The following is a 12336-nucleotide window of genomic DNA, read 5'->3' on the forward strand; positions in this document are numbered from 1 at the left end:
ATATAGGAGTTCTGGTAGCATAGTGCCTAAGGCACTTGACTGCTAACCAGAAGGCTGGCGGTTCAAACCCACCAGCCACTCCTTGGAAGGAAGGTCAGGCAATCTACTTCTGTAGCGATACTGCCTTGGAAACCCAAGGAGGGGTGGCTATGAGTCGGGGCCAACTCGACAGCAAATAACAACAAAAACAATATATATAGGACTTGGGTGGTGGCTTATTGCCTAAAGCATTTGACTGCTGACCAGAAGCCTGGCTGTTCAAATCCACCAGCCACTACTTGGATGGAAGATTGGGCTACCTACTTCCGTAGTGATACCGCCTGGGAAACCCAAGAAGGGGTCCATATGAGTCAAATTGACTCTACGGCATTGAGTATGGTTTGGTTTTTATATATACCTATATTTGTTGTTGTTATGTGCCGTCGAGTCAAACCCGACTCATAACGACCCCTTCTTGGGTTTCTGAGGCAGTATCACTACGGAAGTAGGATTGCCCAACCTTCCTTCCTAGGAGTGGCTGGTGGGTTTGAACCACCAGCCATCTGGTTAGCAGGCAAGTGTCTTAGCCACTATGCTACCAGAGCTCCCATATACCTACATATATACTCATACACACATACATACATACCTGAATCTCTCATAAGGCCCATCTCAGTTGACCCTCCTCTCCCCCTTCATCCTGGCAGAAGAACTAATTGTTTCTCTATTTTTGTCCCTGTTATGAATTATTCCTACTTCTTTTATACTTTGTATCACATTTTATTAGAGTTGTTTTCAGGTCTATCTCACTTAGTGAAGTATATATAGGCTACCTAAGAGCAGAGGCAGTGGCTTTTGCTATTTCTGTAATACCAGAAATACTTCATACTTGAGTTCATTATAAGTTTTTTGTACATATGAATGAAAGACATCTTACAGGTGCTGTTTTTAAATGCGGTTTTAAAAGATTCTGCCCCAGAATTTGTCTTTCCTCTATGCTGTCTGGGATCCTGAAAATAGATGCCTCCAAGTGGCTGATCACAGGAGCAGTGATCAGGATAGAGTGAGAGAGCATTTGGGACGGTCCCTAGAAAACTGAGCACATATGAAAATCTGAATCTAATGACATCTGTACTGAGTACTAACATATTCTCTAGCAGACTTTTGGAAGATACTTCCCCTTGGAAACAATAACCAAGGGCAGTGTGAAATCTGGGACCAGACCTCTGTGTGGGTAGTTTAGGCAAATTGGGAGGATGTCTTGGTGTTTGGAAGAGAAGATTTCATTCTACCAAAAGCCACTTCTACCACCTCCTGATGGCTGCCTGGAATCCACTGGTGAGAGCTTTACTACAAGGCTTGGAAGCTGGCTATGTGTAAAACAGATGAAATATATTCCTGGAAGGACAACATTTAAAAATCTTATTATTCATTTATACCTTACTGAGAGTGATATGCAATACAGTTCTTGAAAGCAGGTGTGGGGCAGTGAATTACTTGAGATGGCTCTTCTAACAATGGTCTTTGTGACTCCTACCAGATTACTGGGTGAAACTATGCAAATGTAAGGTGCTTGTGGCCCACCAAGGGGACTGGAAAAGTTGCTAATAATGCAAATAGAGTATATAGTGCCCTAGTGAGGGTGGGACCATGCAAATAAGGTGTATGGAACCCTAACGTGGGGACTGGTCAGTTTTGTCATTCTGCTGGGCTTAAAATAAGCCCTCCCACAGACAGAAGGGGGAATCTCACTGCTATCAAATGAGAAGAGCTGGAGGGGGAGAGGAACACTTCCTTGGACCTGAGATCCCTGCACTGGGCCACCTTTGAGGAGAGACTGGCTGAGAGGTCGTCTGAGAGATGGCAGTAGCTAAGGCAGCAGAACTGAGAGACTGGCACGACACAGAGTGGCAGGCTTGCCGGCCCATGGGGCAAGAAAGCTGAGTGCCTTTGGGCAGTAGGCTTGTTGGTGGAATGGGGTACACCTAGGTGCACATTAGTAGCAGAGCTAAAAGACCTTTGTAATATTTGTCTGAACAGGGCAGGGGCAAGACCAAGAGGCCTAGGGCCAAACAGAGGGCTGCCTCCAGGCACAGCCAAGGGCAGGCTGTCCTGATCAAAAGAATTGTATCCTGAACATTTTCCTGAACGTGTAATCTGTTAATTCCTTAATAAACCCCATAATCTTGAGTATTGTCTGTGAGTTCTGTGTAGCCATTGCAATGAATTATTGAACCCAGCAGAGAAGTAGTGAATGCCATGGGAGGGATAGTTGGCGTCAGAGTTGATAAAAAGGTTGAAGGGTGGTGGTATGTCTGCCTTCTGCCTCATAGGAATCAGTTTTAGGCTGATGCTGTTGACCCTTCTCCAACTCATGAAATTAGAGGAGTCAGAAGACACCACCCACATGCCTTTTATGCAGAAGGTTTGAGAGTGATAAAAACTATAAAGGCATAGGTGCTGAGGTAGAAAGTAAAGGGTACTTAAGAGGGGATGATTGACCCAAAATAACTTTTCTTTCCTTTCCAAATTTGTTAGCATTTAACAGACAAAAGTGACTATTTATAGCACAAAACTAAATTTAGGATTAGGACATACTTTTATTTCTAAAAAAATATTTATTAATATTGTTTAAAACAAAAGGAATGAGAATGTAGGGAATTTAACAGTCAGGGCTCTCCTGCCTACTTGCTGTAAGAGCCAAGGAAGTCACCCTCTCAGAGCTTTGATTTTTTTCATTAATAAAAGTAGCACAGTAGTATCTGCCCTGTTTACCTCATAGGGTGATTGCAAAAATCCACTGAGATCATTGAAGTTAAAATGCTTTATAAGTTAGACAAATACAAGCATAAGTACTATGAAGCTGTCTCACTCAAATATCAATGGAGTTTATTTTTGGTATATGTTAGACTGGGTTCTCTAGAGAAACAAAACCAGTAAACCTTATTTATATGTATATATAGAGAAATTTATCTTAGGAAAATGGCTCACACACTTACAGAAGCTGGCAAGTCCAAAGTTCCTGGATCAAACATCAAGCTGGAGGCTTTTCCCGACTCTTGCAGCCACAGGGGCTGAGGAGCTCAAGGCTGGCAGGCAGTACTCCGGCTGTTGACTCCAATGAATGACGAATCCAAGATCTCCAGGCCGAATGGTGGATTGTTCACTAACGGACAGTTGTAGGCAGCACAACAGAATCCCAATCCACAGAAGAATGTCTCTTTTCCCAGGATGTCCATAGATATACTGGAAGCAGGCCACACCTCTAGGGAAACTCCCTTTCAATAGCTTGGCTGCTCAAAACATAATCATCTGATCCCATCATGGGAATAACCACATCACAACAGCTTAAACCACAAAGAATTGTGGTCCAGCCAAATTGACACACAGCTCCAATTATCACATGGTAGTACCAAAAGAAAAAAAAAATTTGTAGCTTTAGTATCTTGTTCCTTTAAATTTTGAGTGTGCTTCTATCTTGTTCAGATGAATAACCTCGTTAGCATTTGGAAAAGAGTCTATTGAAACTTCATACATATTTTTATTAAGGGTACACAAATTATATTTAAGGATATGCAGCTAACAAATGCCATGTAGAAAGAAAGAAGCTGTTCTTGACCATCTTCCCAAAGAATTGTTCATTAGCATCAGAAATTTGGGAAGGGAAGACAGGCAGGGGTGCCTTCCTGAAGTGAATGATATGTTTGAGCACTTACAACACACAATATCTGACCATCCTCTGATCTCTTTCCTGTGCTTCATCTGTAGTGAGCCCTGGACAGTTAACAAGTGCTACCTGGGGACCTCTCCCAGGTTATCTTGTTGGGTAACTCTTGAACTGTGTAGGACTTCTCTCTACATCAGCCCCAGGAGTCCAGAGGGGCAGATACCATGATCTACAGATACTTCTGTCTCCTAAATTCCAGCAGTAAATTTATTAAATTATTAACCTTGGTCGAGGTTGCATATCAAGGGGAAGAAGTAGAATCTTTACCTCAAGGCAGGTTACCTGCTTCCGTATAATTGAAAGGAGACTATCTGGTGGGAAGTCTATCTTATCCCCTCACAGCCAAAGCCTTGTGTGTTTAAGAAACATAAGAAATTAGGAGACATTTCAGAGGACAGTTGCCATGATAATAGAGTTAATAAAATGTAGTAATAGAGAGGGAAAATATTGGGATTATTAGGCCTGACAAGAGAAGCCTGATAAAGTGTGACAGGGGGGTGATTTTTTTGGCCATAGGTAGGGTGCTCATTTAGAGCAGACCTACTCAAACTTTCTCTATGGCTGGGTACTTCTAGAAAAAGATCACATTTAGATGCCCATAAAGACAATCAGGCAAGGCTGCTCAAGATAAGATTTTGTCCTCAGCCTTTGGCATTCATAAACCCCACTCACCACCCCAAGGGCTGAGGCATCAATTAACTTGGCATACAGTAATCTATCCTTGGGTTGGGGGAGAAGGGTGTCAGATACTTGTTAGGAAACTGAGGTAGGGGGCAAGGACTGTCAGACTAACAAGTGGGATCAAAACAACAAATGAAAGATTGAAATAAAAGGAGGAAATGCTTGATTCTTGGATTAGAAAATAACAGATTGTTACATCAAAGGATGGATGTATGTGGTTTTGTAACATGTGTCCCAAAAGTTTGTGTGCAATTTAAGCTTCACAAACATTAGAAAAATAAGTGCTATAAACTTACCTGCCAAGTCATTTGAAAGCTTAATTACAACTTTAATTATTTGAGTCAGCCCCTTTGATTGAAGATAACAAGCACTGACAGAAATGAAGAATTAAAAAAATAATTTACTATCGAACATTCACAAAACTAAATAAGTGTAGAAGAACTTAACATTCTACAACTGAGTTGATGGAAGAAAAACATTCTATAGGAGGATGATCTGGGTCCCTCTGTGATCCTGAGAGTATACATGTCCTGGTACGAGAATAATTCCAAGCAGTACTTCAGAGGTTCAAGCTGAAGTTGATGGGGTCCAAGTCAGTCTCCAAAGAGTAAAGAGGGCTCAGGTAATATGTGGGTTACAGATGGAGTAAACAGAAAAAATTCAGAAAGGTAGACATATGATTAAAAAAATGGTATTTGATAATGGGATGATAGGGTAGGGCGGGGCAAGATGGTGGGGGAGGGGCTGTGGGCGCAACCTCCTCATGGTGGGAGGGTCCCCACCATCATAAACCTTCTGTGACTTCACAATTTTGTTATGCAGGCCTGTGACTATATAAACCAGTGTGCACACCTTCAGGGCTCAGTTGCCTGAGGCAGCAGTGTAATTCAGAATAATGGAGATTTTTTTCTCATTTCTGAATATCTATGCTGAGCTTCCCCTCAACTTTCTTTGATATTGACCCCACCTTCACCTTTCTGTGTGGGTGTGGGTTGCTACTTCTATTCCTATGCCACCTACTGTGGAAGCCATATTTACTGACCTGGTGGAACAACAAAGGCATCCAAAAGGTAAGGAACCCTGGGCTGAGCTCCCAACAAAGATTCTCTGTTGTTGTTTTCCATTTTCATTTCCACTTTTCTAAATCAAATATGTTGGCACACACACACACACCTGTGATAGGAAGTCTGCGGACAAGATAGATCATCATCCTTCTAGGGGAAGACGCTGGGCAAAGGTAGGGGTTCAGAAAGGTAAAGTTTCCATCAGAAGCTCATAGACCATCTGGGTATGGTAGAGAGTTCCTGGGTAAAATCCCAAACATGGTGATTCTAGGATCCTAGTTTGGATTATTTAGAGATTTTAGGACCTTTGCAAGAGAAGGAAGTCCCAATACTTAATCACCAGTTACATTTCCATATCAGGTGTCACTTGACCAAGGCTTCCTTGATGTTGAGCTCTGACCTGCAATGCAGGGTCCCATCTGCGGAAGCACAGATGGGACTCTACTGGTCCTTGAGCAGAGTGAAGGCAACTGACTGGGAATATCAAGTGTGCTTCTCATAGACATAAATATTTTTTTTTTCCCACCTTTAAAAATGAATAAAAAGAATGAATGAGAAGTTCATTAAAATATTGTTAGTGGCTGTTGAGCTGGCTCCGATTAACAAGGACCTTATGTATGGTGCAGTACCTAAGGCATTTTGACTTTTAACCAGAAGATTGGTGGTTCAAACTCACCAACTATTCCATGGAAGGAAGATAGGGCAATATACTTCCGCAAAGATTTACTGCCATGGAAACTCAATGGAGGTCGCTAGGAGTTGGAATTGACATGATGGTAGTGCGTTTTTTTTTTTTTTTGTTTTTATGTATAAGAGAAACAATGCCCAGTTCTGCACCAACCTCAATCATTAGTATGTTTGAGCCCAGTTTTCTAGCTACTGTGTCAATCCATCTCATGGAGGCATTATCTTGATTTTGCTGACTATTCATATAAATCAATATGCCATATTATTCATGGATAATGACTGTTTCCAGCTTCCTACAGAAAGGAGTGAGAGACTTGAATGCCAGACCCTCTTTGTGTTCTTTCCCCCCCTCCCCCCTTAGCATAAGAGCAGAGTCAGGAAGAGGAGGAGAAAAGGTGGGACACCTCAAGGTAAGGTTCTATTTATTCCTCCTGGGCTTTCCAAGAATGACTCTTCCTTTTCCTTCCATGAAGTTCCAGGTTCACAATTTCTGAGGATATCAGTTGCTAGATATGGTGTCTCTCCAAAACAGAGCCCTCAGAGGAGACACTCATGGGAAGAGAGCCAGGAGCTGAGACTCCCTGTTCTCTCTATCCATGGGCATGAATAGGTGGTTGATGTGGGCCATGGGTCTAATGGGTGGGTCTGCGAGGTGCTGAGGAAGGATTAATGCTGGTTTGGAGTCAGACTTCTGTTTTCTGACTTTGGAAAAGCAGTTTAACTTCCTGGATGCTCACAGTCCCTTTTGAGGTCACCACTGGTCTCTGTCCCTAACAGGCTGATTTTGAGCATCACATAGAATAATGTATGTAATAGTACTTTATAAATGATGAAGTAGCACAAACATGGCTACCTTGTTAACAATTATCATTGATGATTTGAACTGCCTACTGATTCTTGGAGCGAGCTTTCAGAGTCTGATATCCCAAAGATCTTTCATAAAGGAACTCCTTGTATGAGGCCAATGCTTCTACTTTCAGCTACATATATAATCCTCTCTCCTTGTTTCTCAGGTTGGAGAGGTTATGAGAAGGAAGTAGAGAAGGCAAGACAGCTGCTTTCTGTTCTGAAAAGGTGATTTGTTTTCCCCCTACTTCCTCCTCCCTCTTTTAGCATAGTCTATGCAATTTTAAAGGATCCCTAGTGGCTCAGTGGTTAAAGTTCTCAGCTGCTACCCAAAAGGCTGCAGTTTGAACCCAGCCAATCTGCAGGAGAAAGATGTGGCAGTCTGCTTCTGTAAACATTTACAGAATTGGAAACCAGATAGGGCAGTTCTAATCTGTCTAATAGGTCTCTATGAGTTGGAATCAACTCAACGGCACTAGGTTTGGTTTGGTTGTTCATGCAATTCTAGGAGTCCCTGGGTGGTAAAATTAGTTAACACACTTGGCTGCCAACTGAAAGGCTGGAAGTTCAAATCCACACAGAGGCACTCGGTAAAAAAAAGTCTGACAATCTATTTCTGAAAAATCAAACATTGAAAAAACCTTATGAAATGCAGTTCTACTCAGAACACATGGGGTCACCATGAGTCATAATCGACTTGACAGCAACCAGTTGTTGGCACACAATTCCAGGCACTCAGTGAAGCCTAGTATGTCATAGTATGGGTTACCATAGCAACAACAAATGTGATTAAAGGCCTTTGGGACCTAAAGGGATGTAGGGTGGGTGCATTATGAAGTCACAGATGTGGGGAGCATGTAAAGGGGCTGTGTGCTTCAGTTGACCCTACCACTGCTAGGACAGTAGGCTCTCCTTTTCTTGCACTGGTCTGGGCTGCAGTTCTGTACCTCTTATCTCTACAGCCCCCTGGGCCAGCATCATGACACCATCCGCTTTCGTCAAATGTTATGTCCAGATCCCTTGTGTAAGGTGTGTAATAGAACAACTGCTGAGGTCGGTAAGCTGCTGTTTGGGGAGCCTGTTGAAGACGTTTACCCCTATGTGTCGTCTGTGGCTTCCACAGTGCCTATAACTGAATCATCCACTCTGGCCCCCTCAGAACAGCCTCTAGAAGACTCAAGACCAGCCTTTCTGCCTGAGCCCTCTGTACCTCTCTCCTCCACTCTCTCACCTGACCTGATGACTCCCTTAGTGGATACTCTTTCAAACTCACCACCGGGTGACTCTCTGTCACCAGAGCCTATTTCTCCCTTGGATTCCACATTCCCAGTGAACCATTTTCCACCTCAACCACTTGCCTTATCCCCATTCCCACTACATCACGCTCAGAGAGTGGATCACATCCCACAACCTGATCTCAATTTGTCTCTGAACACCAATTCCTCACTTGACCCCACCTTGTCTCAAGATATGAACTTCTCACCATATTTGTCTGACACAATGGATCTCACTGATTCATTCACCTGTCATTACACATCACCAACCCTGTCTGCTTTACAACCACCAGACCATAATTTAACTCAGCCTAAATTGATAGCAGTCTCACAGAAGCCTGTCCCTGAGGGCTCATCTCCAGCAAGCCCTGGGGGGTTGGCCCCTTATATGCCAGCAGGTACAGACATGAACCGTTCTACAATGAATATTTCAGAATTCTCCTCGTGGCCAGCTCATGCCAAGGACTGGTTTCCCCTCACTTTGACAAAGTGCGATTTCAACCAAAAGCTTCTTCCCTTCTATTCATCAGAGGTTTCTTTTGGGGGAAACCTTGCAACCAACTCTGTAGAAGCTAGTAACCTCTGTCTTCTGAGCCCTGATATCCTGGCTCTCTTGGAGAGACAGATAAAAAAGAGAGGCGATTTCCTGAAGGAAAAAGAAATGAAAAAGGAGAATTTCACTTCAATAATAGAAAAACATGACTCAGCAGCCTCTATCCCCTTTTGGGATATGGAAGGCAAACCAAATAAACTTCATAATCATCAAGAGTCCCCATATCCTAACACCTGTGGGGACCATGTAAATCAGGAACACATCCAGCTCTTCTGGGGTCTCCCCTCTCTGCACAGTGAGTCCCTGATGTCTACTATCCTAGTTTCAGCTGGCTGTTCCTCAGCCTTTGTCTATTTCAATAGCATTTCAAATATCCGCCCAGTCCAAACACAAGACAAAAAACCCCCATTACTTTCTCATCCCCTATCTCTGTCCTTGCCTGAGATTCAGCCTCAAACCTTGCCTGAGTCCCAGAATCTGCATCTCACTCAAGTCCAGCCCCAGGCTAACCTTCAATCCCAGCTCCTACCACCTTCTCCACCCCAGACTAAAGGCCAGGAGGAGGAACAGCCTCTTACCCAAGATGAAATTCACCACCTGGAATGGCATGTGCTGCAGAAGCAAGTGGAAGGATTATGGGGTATACCCTCAGTTGTCCAAAATTCTCAGGAAGCCTTTTGTCCCTCAGCTCCTAAGTTTCCTCAGCACAACCGACCCTACTTGGCCCAGCCTCCAAAACCTATCATTCCTGGAAATTTTCCTCTCAACAGTGAAGTACAAAAAGTTCTTGAAAAACACCTTAGAAAGAGGCTCATCCAACACCGGTGGGGCCTGCCCCGCAGGATCCTTGAGTCTCTCGCGCTAATGCAGCCTCCAGCTGAATTTCCAGAGGTATCTGAATCAAAGAGCACTTATGGACTATCATGGATCCAAGATTTTAAGAGTCGGAGCAGTGTAGATGTAATGAATGGATTGAGAAAAAGGAGAAGCTTCTATGAAAGAAGCCTAGAATCACTTCGCCTAGAGAAGGACATTAGGAAGGACCAGGTACATAACTCAGAGAATATTTTTAAGGATCATATGTCAAAAGACCGAGAAAGGTCTTCAGTTATGGATCTGGAGCTTGACTCTGAAAAAGATCCAAAAAGTCATAGGATGAGTCTGTCATGGAATAATTCAAAGGCCTCAGGGGTGAACCTAGGTCAGCAACAACTAGAAAATGACTCAAAAATACAAATCGAGGGTAAGATCCCTGAGGATAGTTCATGGCATGCTGTCGAAAAGACATTGCCTCTTACTGAGATATCCCACACCCAAATGAAACACAGAAATTTGGCACCATTAAGGGATAGGGATTCCTACCAAAATACTTCTCAGGAGCATCCTTTTATTGATCCACTCACAAAACAGAGGCTAGGAGACCACGTTAAGTGTTCTCATACGAGGATGAAAGGGGGCCTGCCTTCCAAAGCCCTGGACTCCATAAAAACCTTAAAATCGACAAGTTCCTATTGCAACTTGCCAGCATCAACCACCTCTATATCTGGGACAGACTCCAAAATTGACTTTTGCGAGCCCCCTGCAGAAGATTGTCAAATGTTTTCAGGAGACAAGATAACAAATTCAGTCCCCATCATAGATGGCTCTCTCCCTGCCATGTCACCTGTAGACATGGAAGGTCAAGGGACCCTGAGACACTCACCCACTGACATAAATCATGAGCGTACAGAAGGCTTCCGAATAATTAAGGATGGCAGAGAGACTCCTGTAAGGTCTCTCAAACACAGAAACATAGACAAAACAAGTCAGAGCAAGACTCTAATACCTAATAGACATACCCCAGAGCTGCCCACAGGTCAAACTGGGACTGGACATAAGCCAAAGGATAACAGTACAAGTTCCAGGGATACAGCAGGAATATCTCAGGGCAAAGGGATGGTAGACAGGAATTTAAAACATTTTCCCATGGCCAGCGTGTCCAGGGAGATACTCAAGGCAAAGGACCTCTCTGGTCTTCAGTCACAATCTAGTAGCACTGTAAGAACCAGAGAGCTGGGAAACTCCCAAAGGAAAAGTGTGATTTCAAATGAAGTAGAAACTAAACCAATGACTAAAAGTCCCCAATTGCCAACAACATCAGTTTCTCAAAATTCTGATCCATCATACCTTAAACCGCAGTTGATTAATGAATTAAAGTTTAAATTGGAGGCCAGGAAAAATAGACAGGCTCAAGGCTCCCCCACTAACAGGTTACCTGCTTCAGATAGTTTGGCTCCCACTGACTCACAGTGGAATGACTTACCCACACATGCCCAGAGTATGCCCAGTGGGCACATGTTAGATCACCATGTGCTGCATGTCCATGTGGAAGACAAAGGGATCAGCATGGAGCAGCAACAGAAGCCCTGGGTCCCTAAACTCACCTTAGGAAAGTGTCAGGATAAGAATATCCCCCCAGCTGCCAAGAGAGGGAATCTTCAGGGAACCAAGGCAGAAGAGCTGGCAGGAGGAGATGCAGGGTTGGGGACATCTCAAACAAGAAGAAAAAGCCACTATGCTCATTACAAGGCATTCAAGGAGGACTTTGGGAGCAAGGCCTCCCAGTCTCTGTCACAGAAAGGACAGTGTCCTCCTGAAAGTGATTTCAGAAAAAAGATGAACCACTTTTTGCAACAGCTTAGTGGTGGGATAAAATGGAAACGACTGGACAGTTCCCTGGAAAAAGACAGCTCCATGCCAGCCTCTATGCAGAGTGGAGCCCCAGAGAGAGGTAGAGCTGTTCTCACAGGGACCAATCAAGGTCAGAAACTCAAGACAGATGGAAGGTGCCGAAAGAAACTGGAGCATAGGCATGAAATAGATACCACCTGCCTCCAGGAGCCCCTTTGTACCCATCTGAATAATGGGGAAACTCAGCACAAGGGGAAAGTGAAGGTCCAGATAGGGCCTGTCCAGGGACATCCTTTTAACTCCAGGGCTCCTGCCTATAAAACAAGTACCAAGGCGTGCAGCCAAGAAGCTGTCTCTACTGGCCAGAGTTGTCTTACAAATGCTGGACTGATCAAGGACAGGAACAGACAACCCCAGAAAATGAAGATATTCAAGGACGTATCTTCTCAGGAGGTCTACATCTCTTCCAGGCGCCCCCAGGTGCCTCAGCCCACCTACCCCACTGCCTAAGGGGCTGTGTTCAGAGATTTGTCTCCTCTCTTCAGGAAGAAAATACTTCCCCAACAATTCCCAGTAGGAAAATTTTCCTCCACAAAATTACTCACTCCTTCTTGAGAATATTGGTTCTCTTCAATAAATATTTCTTCTGAGATGGATGTTTTCCATGTGTAATGTGTTTGGGGCTTGACTTTTGGGTATTCCAGGGTTTGTGCTTAGGGAAAGGAAGGAGTTAGTAAGTTCCTACTGATTGCCTCATGTGGCTTCTAAAAGGCACCCAGTCCCCTGGAGCTCTTGGTGAGCAATAGAAATCACCTGTCCCCCAAGCTCCCTTCCCTCCCTCATGAAGTTTGGGAT

At 43.8% G+C, this 12336-nt stretch overlaps 1 protein-coding gene across 1 annotated transcript in view; it reads left to right on the forward strand.

Moving 5' to 3' along the window:
* The window catches only part of SPATA31D1 (SPATA31 subfamily D member 1), a 42163-nt gene extending 30172 nt beyond the window's left edge, over positions 1 to 11991 (forward strand). Inside the window, exon 2 of the mRNA XM_042780622.1 lies at positions 7924 to 11991. Within this exon, the coding sequence (XP_042636556.1) occupies positions 7924 to 11991 (4068 nt within the window). The remainder of the gene's footprint in view (positions 1 to 7923) is intronic.
* Positions 11992 to 12336: the final 345 nt, after the last annotated feature.

The sequence above is a fragment of the Orycteropus afer genome, unplaced genomic scaffold (assembly GCF_000298275.1).
Source record: "Orycteropus afer afer isolate SDZICR_OR568_19922 unplaced genomic scaffold, OryAfe1.0 scaffold00005, whole genome shotgun sequence".
In the NCBI taxonomy this organism is placed as follows: Eukaryota; Metazoa; Chordata; class Mammalia; order Tubulidentata; family Orycteropodidae; genus Orycteropus; species Orycteropus afer.